Source organism: Phoxinus phoxinus (assembly GCF_949152265.1).
Source record: "Phoxinus phoxinus genome assembly, chromosome: 23".
In the NCBI taxonomy this organism is placed as follows: Eukaryota; Metazoa; Chordata; class Actinopteri; order Cypriniformes; family Leuciscidae; genus Phoxinus; species Phoxinus phoxinus.
Genome location: NC_136898.1, coordinates 11,269,267 through 11,283,934, shown reverse-complemented (window position 1 = coordinate 11,283,934; position 14,668 = coordinate 11,269,267). Strand labels below are relative to the sequence as shown.

At 38.9% G+C, this 14,668-nt stretch overlaps 1 protein-coding gene across 1 annotated transcript in view; it reads right to left on the bottom strand.

Annotated features, from left to right (window-relative positions):
• The window catches only part of vps11 (VPS11 core subunit of CORVET and HOPS complexes), a 32,176-nt gene extending 17,600 nt beyond the window's left edge, over nucleotides 1-14,576 (bottom strand). Inside the window, exons 1-6 of the mRNA XM_079600624.1 lie at nucleotides 14,043-14,576; nucleotides 13,624-13,772; nucleotides 13,374-13,509; nucleotides 12,948-13,111; nucleotides 12,602-12,849; nucleotides 12,303-12,504 (exon numbers count right to left, since the gene is read on the bottom strand). Coding sequence (XP_079456750.1) covers nucleotides 12,303-12,504; nucleotides 12,602-12,849; nucleotides 12,948-13,111; nucleotides 13,374-13,509; nucleotides 13,624-13,772; nucleotides 14,043-14,184 — 1,041 coding nt within the window. The 5' untranslated portion in view covers nucleotides 14,185-14,576. The remainder of the gene's footprint in view (nucleotides 1-12,302; nucleotides 12,505-12,601; nucleotides 12,850-12,947; nucleotides 13,112-13,373; nucleotides 13,510-13,623; nucleotides 13,773-14,042) is intronic.
• Nucleotides 14,577-14,668: the final 92 nt, after the last annotated feature.

The following is a 14,668-nucleotide window of genomic DNA, read 5'->3' as shown; positions in this document are numbered from 1 at the left end:
TAAGTGCTAAAGCACGCTAATGCAATGAAACGGGAAGTTGTTGTTACTCAAGAAGGCAATGTCCAATCTGCCCCAAACTTCACACGTTTGATAAGAGTCCTGCCCTGAACACATCTACATGACACTTTTCAGTTATAGAATAGCGCCACCTACTGGCAACAGGAAGTGACATGTTTAACACTGCAATGCATTACTAGCAACATATTAAATATGCCATTGAGTTATATACATGTTAGAAACATGTTAAAACATGCTAGCAATTCTTAGCTAAGTGCTAAAGCACGCTAATGCAATGAAAGAGGAAGTTGTTGTTACTAAAGAAGGCAATGTCCAATCTGCCCCAAACTTCACACGTTTGATAAGAGTCCTGCCCTGAACACATCTACATGACACTTTTCAGTTATAGTAATAGCGCCACCTACTGGCAACAGGAAGTGACATGGTTAACACTGTGATGCTGTACTAGCAACATATTAAATATGCCATTGAGTTATATACATGTTAGAAACATGTTAAAACATGCTAGCAATTCTTAGCTAAGTGCTAATGCATGCTAATGCAATGAAAGAGGAAGTTGTTGTTACTAAAGAAGGCAATGTCCAATCTGCCCCAAACTTCACACGTTTGATAAGAGTCCTGTCCTGAACACATCTACATGACACTTTTCAGTTATAGTAATAGCGCCACCTACTGGCAACAGGAAGTGACATGTTTAACACTGCGATGCATTACTAGCAACATATTAAATATGCCATTGAGTTATATACATGTTAGAAACATGTTAAAACATGCTAGCAATTCTTAGCTAAGTGCTAAAGCACGCTAATGCAATGAAACGGGAAGTTGTTGTTACTGAAGAAGGCAATGTCAAATCTGCCCCAAACTTCACACGTTTGATAAGAGTCCTGCCCTGAACACATCTACATGACAATTTTAAGTTAAAGTAATAGCGCCACCTACTGTCGACAGGAAGTGACACGTTTTACACTGTGATGCATTACTAGCGACATATTTAATATGCCATTGAATTCTAAACATGCTAAAACATGCTAGCAACACTTATCTGAGTTATAACGCATGCTATTATCCCCATAATAAAAGGACATTTTTTGTAACTGACTTTGACATACTCCTCCTATTTTTACCTACTTAAATGCACATTGCCCACCGTGCTCTGTCTTACTAAAGCCACCGGGTGGCGGTGGCACGGGTGCGAGGGCCCTTTCATCGCTGCTTGCAGCTTTAATTATTATTATTATTATTATTATTTTCCGCATTTGATCGCATTTTTGAGGGCCTAAACATGCACGAAAACTCACGAAAATTTGCACACGCGTCAGAACTGGCGAAAATTGACATCTGATATGCGTTTCAGAATTGGGCGGGGTAAAATGGCTCGATAGCGCCACCTATAAAGGTTCAACGGAGTGCGCCTCCCGCTACGTTTCACGTACGTGTACGAAATTCGGTACATACATGTAATGACCCAATACCTACAAAAAAGTCTCTTGGAGCATAGCCTTAAACACAACAGGAAGTCAGCCATTTTGAACTTCCTCTCTGATTTTTGTGCAGTTTTTGGCATTTTCAGGCCTCGTACTTTAACGAACTCCTCCTACAGTTTTAATCTGATCATCTTCAAATTTGGTGAGTGTAATCTTAAGGCCTTTGCGACGTTAAATTGCGAAGATCTAGAGTTTTCGTCGAAGGGCGTGTCCTCGGCGGCCTGACAAATTTTGATGTTTCGCCATGAAACAGGAAGTTGCTGTAACTAAGGCAAACAATGTCCAATCTGCCCCAAACTTCACACGTTTGATAAGAGTTCTGTCCTGAACACATGACCATGCTCAAATTCAGTTACAGTCATAGCGCCACCTGCTGGCAACAGGAAGTGACATGTTTAACACTGTTTTGGACTCCTAATTAACATATACAAAATTGCCAGCAAGTGCTAAACATGTTAACACCATACTAGAAACATGCTAAAACATGCTAGCAAACATTAGCTAAGTGCTAAAGCATGCTATTACTGCAATTAAATAGGAATTTGCTGTAACTCAGGCATTGAATGCCCAATCTGCCCCAAACTTCACACGTTTGATAAGAGTTCTGGTCTGAACACATTTACATGAGAATATTCAGTTATAGTAATAGCGCCACCTATTGGCAACAGGAAGTGACATGTTTAACACTGTCATGCTGTACTAGCAACATATTAAATAAACCATTGAGTTATAAACATGTTATAAACATGTTAAAACATGCTAGCAATTCTTAGCTAAGTGCTAAAGCATGCTAATGCAATGAAACAGGAAGTTGTTGTTACTCAAGTAGGCAATGTCCAATCTGCCCCAAACTTCACAGGTTTGATAAGAGTTCTGTCCTGAACACATTTACATGAGAATAATCAGTTAGAGTAATAGCGCCACCTGCTGGCAACAGGAAGTGACATGTTTAACACCATTTTGGACTCCTAATAACATAAAAAATTGCCAGCAAGTGCTAAACATGTTAACAACATACAGGAAACATGCTAAAACATGCTAACAAACATTAGCTGAGTGCTAAAGCATGCTATTACTGCAATTAAATAGGAATTTGCTGTAACTCAGGCATTGAATGTTCAATTTGCCCCAATTTCACACGTTTGATAAGAGTTCTGGTCTGAACACATTTACATGAGAGTATTCAGTTATAGTAATAGCGCCACCTACTGGCAACAGGAAGTGACATGTTCAACACTGTGATGTTGTACTAGCAACATATTAAATAAACCATTGAGTTATAAACATGTTAGAAACATGTTAAAACATGCTAGCAATTCTTAGCTAAGTGCTAAAGCATGCTAATGCAATGAAACAGGAAGTTGTTGTTACTCAAGAAGGCAATGTCCAATCTGCCCCAAACTTCACACGTTTGATAAGAGTCCTGCCCTGAACACATTTACATGACACTTTTCAGTTATAGTAATAGCGCCACCTACTGGCAACAGGAAGTGACATGTTCAACACTGTGATGTTGTACTAGCAACATATTAAATAAACCATTGAGTTATAAACATGTTAGAAACATGTTAAAACATGCTAGCAATTCTTAGCTAAGTGCTAAAGCATGCTAATGCAATGAAACAGGAAGTTGTTGTTACTCAAGAAGGCAATGTCCAATCGGCCCCAAACTTCACACGTTTGATAAGAGTCCTGCCCTGAACACATCTACATGACACTTTTCAGTTATAGTAATAGCGCCACCTACTGGCAACAGGAAGTGACATGGTTAACACTGTGATGCAGTACTAGCAACATATTAAATATGCCATTGAGCAATAAACATGTTAGAAACATGTTAAAACATGCTAGCAATTCTTAGCTAAGTGCTAAAGCATGCTAATGCAATGAAAGAGGAAGTTGTTGTTACTCAAGAAGGCAATGTCCAATCTGCCCCAAACTTCACACGTTTGATAAGAGTCCTGCCCTGAACACATCTACATGACACTTTTCAGTTATAGTAATAGCGCCACCTACTGGCAACAGGAAGTGACATGTTTAACACTGCGATGCATTACTAGCAACATATTAAATATGCCATTGAGTTATATACATGTTAGAAACATGTTAAAACATGCTAGCAATTCTTAGCTAAGTGCTAAAGCACGCTAATGCAATGAAACGGGAAGTTGTTGTTACTGAAGAAGGCAATGTCAAATCTGCCCCAAACTTCACACGTTTGATAAGAGTCCTGCCCTGAACACATCTACATGACAATTTTAAGTTAAAGTAATTGCGCCACCTACTGTCGACAGGAAGTGACACGTTTTAAACTGTGATGCATTGCTAGCGACATATTTAATATGCCATTGAGTTATATACATGTTAGAAACATGTTAAAACATGCTAGCAATTCTTAGCTAAGTGCTAAAGCACGCTAATGCAATGAAACGGGAAGTTGTTGTTACTGAAGAAGGCAATGTCAAATCTGCCCCAAACTTCACACGTTTGATAAGAGTCCTGCCCTGAACACATCTACATGACAATTTTAAGTTAAAGTAATTGCGCCACCTACTGTCGACAGGAAGTGACACGTTTTAAACTGTGATGCATTGCTAGCGACATATTTAATATGCCATTGAGTTCTAAACATGCTAGAAACATGCTAAAACATGCTAGCAACACTTATCTGAGTGATAACGCATGCTATTATCCCCATAATAAAGGACATTTTTGTAACTGACTTTGACATACTCCTATATTTACCTACTTAAATGCACAATGCCCACCGTGCTCTGTCTTCCTAAATCCACCGGGTGGCGGTTGGCACGGGTGCGAGGGCCCTTTCATCGCTGCTTGCAGCTTTAATTAGGGCCCGAGCACCGATGGTGTGAGGACCCTCTTGGAATTGCTCTGTTTATTATTATTATTATTATTATTATTATTATTATTCTTCTCCGCATTTAATCGCATTTTTGAGGGCCTAAACATGCACGAAAACTCACGAAAATTTGCACACGCGTCAGAACCGGCGAAAATTGACATCTGATATGCGTTTCAGAATCTGGCGGGGCAAAATGGCTCGATAGCGCCACCTATAAATGTTCAACGGAGTGCGCCTCCCGCTACGTTTCACGTATGTGTACGAAATTCGGTACATACATGTAATGACCCAATACCTACAAAAAAGTCTCTTGAAGCATAGCCTTAAACACAACAGGAAGTCAGCCATTTTGAACTTCCTCTCTGATTTTTGTGCAGTTTTTGCCATTTTCAGGCCTCGTACTTTAACGAACTCCTCCTACAGTTTTAATCTGATCATCTTCAAATTTGGTGAGTGTAATCTTAAGGCCTTTGCGACGTTAAATTGCGAAGATCTTGAGTTTTCGTCGAAGGGCGTGTCCTCGGCGGCCTGACAAATTTTGATGTTTCGCCATGAAACAGGAAGTTGCTGTAACTCAGGCAAACAATGTCCAATCTGCCCCAAACTTCACACGTTTGATAAGCGTTCTGTCCTGAACACATGACCATGCTCAAATTCAGTTACAGTCATAGCGCCACCTGCTGGCAACAGGAAGTGACATGTTTAACACTGTTTTGGACTCATTATAACATATAAAAAATTGCCAGCAAGTGCTAAACATGTTAACAACATACTAGAAACATGCTAAAACATGCTAGCAAACATTAGCTAAGTGCTAAAGCATGCTATTACTGCAATTAAATAGGAATTTGCTGTAACTCAGGCATTGGATGTTCAATCTGCCCCAAACTTCACACATTTGATAAGCGTTCTGTCCTGAACACATTTACATGAGAATATTCAGTTATAGTAATAGCGCCACCTACTGGCAACAGGAAGTGACATGTTTAACACTGTGATGCTGTACTAGCAACATATTAAATATGCCATTGAGTTATAAACATGTTAGAAACCTGTTAAAACATGCTAGCAATTCTTAGCTAAGTGCTAAAGCATGCTAATGCAATGAAACAGGAAGTTGTTGTTACTCAAGTAGGCAATGTCCAATCTTTCCCAAACTTTACACGTTTGATAAGAGTCCTGCCCTGAACACATCTACATGACAATTTTAAGTTATAGTAATAGCGCCACCTACTGTCAACAGGAAGTGACATGTTTATCACTGTGATGCAGTACTAGCAACATATTAAATATGCCATTGAGTTATATACATGTTAGAAACATGTTAAAACATGCTAGCAATTCTTAGCTAAGTGCTAAAGCATGCTAATGCAATGAAACGGGAAGTTGTTGTTACTGAAGAAGGCAATGTCCAATCTGCCCCAAACTTCACACGTTTGATAAGAGTCCTGCCCTGAACACATCTACATGACAAATGTTAAGTTAAAGTAATAGCGCCACCTACTGTCGACAGGAAGTGACACGTTTTAAACTGTGATGCATTGCTAGCGACATATTTAATATGCCATTGAGTTCTAAACATGCTAAAACATGCTAGCAACACTTATCTGAGTGATAACGCATGCTATTATCCCCATAATAAAGGACATTTTTGTAACTGACTTTGACATACTCCTATATTTACCTACTTAAATGCACAATGCCCACCGTGCTCGGTCTTCCTAAATCCACCGGGTGGCGGTGGCACGGGTGCGAGGGCCCTTTCATCGCTGCTTGCAGCTTTAATTATTATTATTCTTCTTCTTCTCCGCATTTAATCGCATTTTTGAGGGCCTAAACATGCACGAAAACTCACGAAAATTTGCACACGCGTCAGAACTGGCGAAAATTGACATCTGATATGCGTTTCAGAATTGGGCGGGGTAAAATGGCTCGATAGCGCCACCTATAAAGGTTCAACGGAGTGCGCCTCCCGCTACGTTTCACGTACGTGTACGAAATTCGGTACATACATGTAATGACCCAATACCTACAAAAAAGTCTATTGGAGCATAGCCTTAAACACAACAGGAAGTCAGCCATTTTGAACTTCCTCTCTGATTTTTGTGCAGTTTTTGCCATTTTCAGGCCTCGTACTTTAACGAACTCCTCCTACAGTTTTAATCTGATCATCTTCAAATTTGGTGAGTGTAATCTTAAGGCCTTTGCGACGTTAAATTGCGAAGATCTAGAGTTTTCGTCGAAGGGCGTGTCCTCGGCGGCCTGACAAATTTTGATGTTTCGCCATGAAACAGGAAGTTGCTGTAACTCAGGCAAACAATGTCCAATCTGCCCCAAACTTCACACGTTTGATAAGCGTTCTGTCCTGAACACATGACCATGCTCAAATTCAGTTACAGTCATAGCGCCACCTGCTGGCAACAGGAAGTGACATGTTTAACACTGTTTTGGACTCCTAATAACATATAAAAAATTGCCAGCAAGTGCTAAACATGTTAACAACATACTAGAAACATGCTAAAACATGCTAGCAAACATTAGCTAAGTGCTAAAGCATGCTATTACTGCAATTAAATAGGAATTTGCTGTAACTCAGGCATTGAATGCCCAATCTGCCCCAAACTTCACACGTTTGATAAGAGTTCTGGTCTGAACACATTTACATGAGAATATTCAGTTATAGTAATAGCGCCACCTATTGGCAACAGGAAGTGACATGTTTAACACTGTCATGCTGTACTAGCAACATATTAAATAAACCATTGAGTTATAAACATGTTAGAAACATGTTAAAACATGCTAGCAATTCTTAGCTAAGTGCTAAAGCATGCTAATGCAATGAAACAGGAAGTTGTTGTTACTCAAGTAGGCAATGTCCAATCTGCCCCAAACTTCACAGGTTTGATAAGAGTTCTGTCCTGAACACATTTACATGAGAATAATCAGTTAGAGTAATAGCGCCACCTGCTGGCAACAGGAAGTGACATGTTTAACACCATTTTGGACTCCTAATAACATAAAAAATTGCCAGCAAGTGCTAAACATGTTAACAACATACAGGAAACATGCTAAAACATGCTAACAAACATTAGCTGAGTGCTAAAGCATGCTATTACTGCAATTAAATAGGAATTTGCTGTAACTCAGGCATTGAATGTTCAATTTGCCCCAATTTCACACGTTTGATAAGAGTTCTGGTCTGAACACATTTACATGAGAGTATTCAGTTATAGTAATAGCGCCACCTACTGGCAACAGGAATTGACATGTTCAACACTGTGATGTTGTACTAGCAACATATTAAATAAACCATTGAGTTATAAACATGTTAGAAACCTGTTAAAACATGCTAGCAATTCTTAGCTAAGTGCTAAAGCATGCTAATGCAATGAAACAGGAAGTTGTTGTTACTCAAGAAGGCAATGTCCAATCGGCCCCAAACTTCACACGTTTGATAAGAGTCCTGCCCTGAACACATTTACATGACACTTTTCAGTTATAGTAATAGCGCCACCTACTGGCAACAGGAAGTGACATGTTCAACACTGTGATGTTGTACTAGCAACATATTAAATAAACCATTGAGTTATAAACATGTTAGAAACATGTTAAAACATGCTAGCAATTCTTAGCTAAGTGCTAAAGCATGCTAATGCAATGAAACAGGAAGTTGTTGTTACTCAAGAAGGCAATGTCCAATCTGCCCCAAACTTCACACGTTTGATAAGAGTCCTGCCCTGAACACATTTACATGACACTTTTCAGTTATAGTAATAGCGCCACCTACTGGCAACAGGAAGTGACATGTTCAACACTGTGATGTTGTACTAGCAACATATTAAATAAACCATTGAGTTATAAACATGTTAGAAACATGTTAAAACATGCTAGCAATTCTTAGCTAAGTGCTAAAGCATGCTAATGCAATGAAACAGGAAGTTGTTGTTACTCAAGAAGGCAATGTCCAATCTGCCCCAAACTTCACACGTTTGATAAGAGTCCTGCCCTGAACACATTTACATGACACTTTTCAGTTATAGTAATAGCGCCACCTACTGGCAACAGGAAGTGACATGTTCAACACTGTGATGTTGTACTAGCAACATATTAAATAAACCATTGAGTTATAAACATGTTAGAAACATGTTAAAACATGCTAGCAATTCTTAGCTAAGTGCTAAAGCATGCTAATGCAATGAAACAGGAAGTTGTTGTTACTCAAGAAGGCAATGTCCAATCTGCCCCAAACTTCACACGTTTGATAAGAGTCCTGCCCTGAACACATTTACATGACACTTTTCAGTTATAGTAATAGCGCCACCTACTGGCAACAGGAAGTGACATGTTCAACACTGTGATGTTGTACTAGCAACATATTAAATAAACCATTGAGTTATAAACATGTTAGAAACATGTTAAAACATGCTAGCAATTCTTAGCTAAGTGCTAAAGCATGCTAATGCAATGAAACAGGAAGTTGTTGTTACTCAAGAAGGCAATGTCCAATCGGCCCCAAACTTCACACGTTTGATAAGAGTCCTGCCCTGAACACATCTACATGACACTTTTCAGTTATAGTAATAGCGCCACCTACTGGCAACAGGAAGTGACATGGTTAACACTGTGATGCAGTACTAGCAACATATTAAATATGCCATTGAGCAATAAACATGTTAGAAACATGTTAAAACATGCTAGCAATTCTTAGCTAAGTGCTAAAGCATGCTAATGCAATGAAAGAGGAAGTTGTTGTTACTCAAGAAGGCAATGTCCAATCTGCCCCAAACTTCACACGTTTGATAAGAGTCCTGCCCTGAACACATCTACATGACACTTTTCAGTTATAGTAATAGCGCCACCTACTGGCAACAGGAAGTGACATGTTTAACACTGCGATGCATTACTAGCAACATATTAAATATGCCATTGAGCAATAAACATGTTAGAAACATGTTAAAACATGCTAGCAATTCTTAGCTAAGTGCTAAAGCACGCTAATGCAATGAAACGGGAAGTTGTTGTTACTGAAGAAGGCAATGTCAAATCTGCCCCAAACTTCACACGTTTGATAAGAGTCCTGCCCTGAACACATCTACATGACAATTTTAAGTTAAAGTAATTGCGCCACCTACTGTCGACAGGAAGTGACACGTTTTAAACTGTGATGCATTGCTAGCGACATATTTAATATGCCATTGAGTTCTAAACATGCTAGAAACATGCTAAAACATGCTAGCAACACTTATCTGAGTGATAACGCATGCTATTATCCCCATAATAAAGGACATTTTTGTAACTGACTTTGACATACTCCTATATTTACCTACTTAAATGCACAATGCCCACCGTGCTCTGTCTTCCTAAATCCACCGGGTGGCGGTTGGCACGGGTGCGAGGGCCCTTTCATCGCTGCTTGCAGCTTTAATTATTATTATTATTATTATTTTCCGCATTTAATCGCATTTTTGAGGGCCTAAACATGCACGAAAACTCACGAAAATTTGCACACGCGTCAGAACTGTCGAAAATTGACATCTGATATGCGTTTCAGAATTGGGCGGGGTAAAATGGCTCGATAGCGCCACCTATAAAGGTTCAACGGAGTGCGCCTCCCGCTACGTTTCACGTACGTGTACGAAATTCGGTACATACATGTAATGACCCAATACCTACAAAAAAGTCTCTTGGAGCATAGCCTTAGACACAACAGGAAGTCAGCCATTTTGAACTTCCTCTCTGATTTTTGTGCAGTTTTTGCCATTTTCAGGCCTCGTACTTTAACGAACTCCTCCTACAGTTTTAATCTGATCATCTTCAAATTTGGTGAGTGTAATCTTAAGGCCTTTGCGACGTTAAATTGCGAAGATCTAGAGTTTTCGTCGAAGGGCGTGTCCTCGGCGGCCTGACAAATTTTGATGTTTCGCCATGAAACAGGAAGTTGCTGTAACTCAGGCAAACAATGTCCAATCTGCCCCAAACTTCACACGTTTGATAAGAGTTCTGTCCTGAACACATGACCATGCTCAAATTCAGTTACAGTCATAGCGCCACCTGCTGGCAACAGGATGTGACATGTTTAACACTGTTTTGGACTCCTAATAACATATAAAAAATTGCCAGCAAGTGCTTAACATGTTAACAACATACTAGAAACATGCTAAAACATGCTAGCAAACATTAGCTAAGTGCTAAAGCATGCTATTACTGCAATTAAATAGGAATTTGCTGTAACTCAGGCATTGAATGTCCAATCTGCCCCAAACTTCACACGTTTGATAAGAGTTCTGTCCTGAACACATGACCATGCTCAAATTCAGTTACAGTCATAGCGCCACCTGCTGGCAACAGGAAGTGACATGTTTAACACTGTTTTGGACTCCTAATAACATACAAAAAAAGTGCCAGCAAGTGTTAAACATGTTAACAACATACTAGAAACATGCTAAAACATGCTAGCAAACATTAGCTAGGTGCTAAATCATGCTATTAATGCAATTAAATAGGAATTTGCTGTAACTCAGGCATTGGATGTTTAATCTGCCCCAAACTTCACACGGTTGAATATTCTCATGTTTAACACATTTACATGAGAATATTCAGTTATAGTAATAGCGCCACCTACTGGCAACAGGAAATGACATGTTTAACACTGTGATGCTGTACTAGCAACATATTAAATATGCCATTGAGTTATAAACATGTTAGAAACCTGTTAAAACATGCTAGCAATTCTTAGCTAAGTGCTAAAGCATGCTAATGCAATGAAAGAGGAAGTTGTTGTTACTAAAGAAGGCAATGTCCAATCTTTCCCAAACTTTACACGTTTGATAAGAGTCCTGTCCTGAACACATCTACATGACACTTTTCAGTTATAGTAATAGCGCCACCTACTGGCAACAGGAAGTGACATGTTTAACACTGTGATGCAGTACTAGCAACATATTAAATATGCCATTGAGTTATATACATGTTAGAAACATGTTAAAACATGCTAGCAATTCTTAGCTAAGTGCTAAAGCACGCTAATGCAATGAAACAGGAAGTTGGTGTTACTGAAGAAGGCAATGTCCAATCTGCCCCAAACTTCACACGTTTGATAAGAGTCCTGCCCTGAACACATCTACATGACAATTTTAAGTTAAAGTAATAGCGCCACCTACTGTCGACAGGAAGTGACACGTTTTACACTGTGATGCATTACTAGCGACATATTTAATATGCTATTGAGTTCTAAACATGCTAGAAACATGCTAAAACATGCTAGCAACACTTATCTGAGTGATAACGCATGCTATTATCCTTATAATCAAGGACATTTTTGTAACTGAATTTGACATACTCCTCCTATTTTTACCTACTTAAATGCACATTGCCCACCGTGCTCTGTCTTCCTAAAGCCACCGGGTGGCGGTGGCACGGGTGCGAGGGCCCTTTCATCGCTGCTTGCAGCTTTAATTATAGTTGATTTTTTATTTCAATATATTTTATTTGTATTTTAATTTAGTGTTTAAGGGCTGCCAGTAATGTGTGAACAAATATTCTTAAATATATAAGCGTTTTCAACATTGATAATAATAAATTATTCTTGAGCAGCAAATCAGCATATTAGAATGATTTCTGAAGAATAATGCGACACTGAAGACTTGAGTAATAATGCAGAAAATTAAGCATTACCATCACAGAAATATAAATGACACTTTAAAATATTTATTAAAATTTAAATATTTTAATATTAAAATATTATTAAATTGTAATAATAATATTTCACAATATTAACGTTTTAATGTATTTTTTATCAAAAAAAATCAGCTTTTTTCATTAACATAACAAAAAAATCGTACCCACCCCAAACTTTTGTACGGTAGTGTATATAACATTTTACTTCAGGTAACAAAAAAAAAAGATTACTTTAATGATAATAACACTGTACTAACCTCTAGCTTGGTCTGTGTGTCTTTTTCTTGCAGCATATACATTGTTTTATCCCTTGTTAGGACATAGAACGACCCCCATTCTGCCAGAACGTCAATGACATCATCAAACGCTGCACTGTAAGCGATGAACTTGTTGTCCAGGTCGTAAATGGTCAGTATGTGCTTTTCTGTAGGAGATGTCTGCCTGCTACCATAATCAGATCTGTACAAATGAAATGTAATAAATATGAATGCATAAATTCAAGTAAAAATCTTAAAGCTAAAAAAAAGATAATCCATGCCATAAAAATGAGTCTTACTTGCTAGGTGACTTGTTATTGTGTGTGAGCAGCAGCAGGTATCCTCTGTGCCACTGAGTTAGAAGCTTGTGCCCATCGAATGCGAAACAGGGTCCTCTCTCGTCAGGCTGGTACAAATACACGCAGTCCTCTCCAGCCACTATGAACTGTGAGTCCTGCGAGGGGTCTGTGAGCGCCGAGCAGCGCAGCGCACAGCCGTGAGTGTCCAGGTCTATACGAGGGTACTCTTTCACTGACAATGTGTAACACTGTCAACGTAAAAATATTTCTGCTTTCAGTTCTGTATCATTTACATCTGCTTTCATTAAAAAGGCAAGACATTACATTTCATACAACTAAAACTTACCTGCACTTTTTCTAAAGTGGCGACAAACAGGTGTGTGACTTTGCCAGCCTGTCGGAAAGCCAGGCCTGTGATTGGACAGCTGCCCTCATGGAGGCTGAGTGTTTTACTGTGTCTGTCTCTGGTGATGTCACCCTTTGTCAGCACAACACTACCATCTGTAAATCCTGAGCATTTAACACAGATATTAATAGAACATCAAATCTAATTTGGTATTTGGGCATGTAACGCCAACTTTTCACAATCCAATCAATTATTGATGGCCATCCACCAAACGAACACTTTTTCCCTACTACATTTTCTGTCTCACTCTGAAATGCATCATATTACAGAAAGAAATGGGTTGCAAATGCCATTTAGTGTTCAATTGAATCATTAACAACTCTACACCCTGTTATTTAACCCTGATATGGAATTTAAAAATCCTACCTATAGCCATGAAATTAAGATTTTCATGTACACTGAGACAAGACACTTCAGTGGGTTTGTTTCCAGGTATGGCAGGGAATATCCGGGTACACAGGGGACTGCCACTGTCCTTCTTATCAAGGTTCCACACCTTCACCTGATGAGCAGACACATACACACACTCTCTAAATCAGCTTACATTTCAAAAGCACACAGAGACCAGCACTTGCATGGACATGTAGCTTCAGCAGACACCTGTGGTGAATCTTACCAGAGGATTGATGCCATGCTCATCCTGACCCACTGACACCAGGATGTTGTGTTGTTTCAACTGGTACAGGTGTGTCACGCGCAGTTTATACGCCTGAAAGCTGGACAGCTGCAGGGAGCGGGTCAAAAACCAGATCTGTCCATCCATATGTGCAATACACGAGTTAAAGAAAACACGCACATGTATACCTGAAATCGCCATATATAATCAGCTAGAAAGTGTTGACTGTTGGACTTATAAATAAATTCAAAGAAAACACGTACGTCAAGCATAAGCGATTATCCGTTTTACAAAGCAGGCTTGCCACAGTCTAATTGATAATTTCATAATAATATATATGAAATATACTTGGTATTATTGTTTAACAGTACCATAATTGCTAGCTAGCCACAAGCATGATTTTAGCATTGTAAGGATATCTCCAAGCACAATATGTCCTCGACCTGAATCACAGGCTGATATACCCATCGGTAGTTGGAAATTTTTCCCATTTTCACTCGGATCTTTCACCGTTTCTTTATCGAAAAATACAAATCGTCTCCACTGTAAGAACGCTGCCATTTTCCAAGCAGTTCTTGTTTAGCAAAATCATGTGACTTACATCACGGTCATGTGACTATTGTCAGGATATTGTTTCTGTTTTTATTTATCTGTATTCGCATTAATATTTTAAGGTTGGAATCTGACACAGCACGCCATAAATCAGTTTGATTTAAGTAGTTTACATTTTAATTTAAATGTAAATGAAATAATTGATGGTTTTCAAACCAAAGTAGGCTAACGTACACACTAACGTTAAACAGAAAATATATCATTTAAATGGGCTCTTTTGAAAGTTAGAATAGAAAACGACCCAAAGACGTAACAAAAAGTTACAAGCATAGACAGTATGGTTACAAGCGATGCCCGATCCGTTCTTCTTCTTTGAAATTTTATTGGCGGTTTTGGAAAGAACCGTTCTTTTGATTCGGTCGGATCTTTTCAGGGAATCGTATGACCAATTCGGGAACTAATCCGGTTCTGGGTCAACAAAGCATGATTGCAT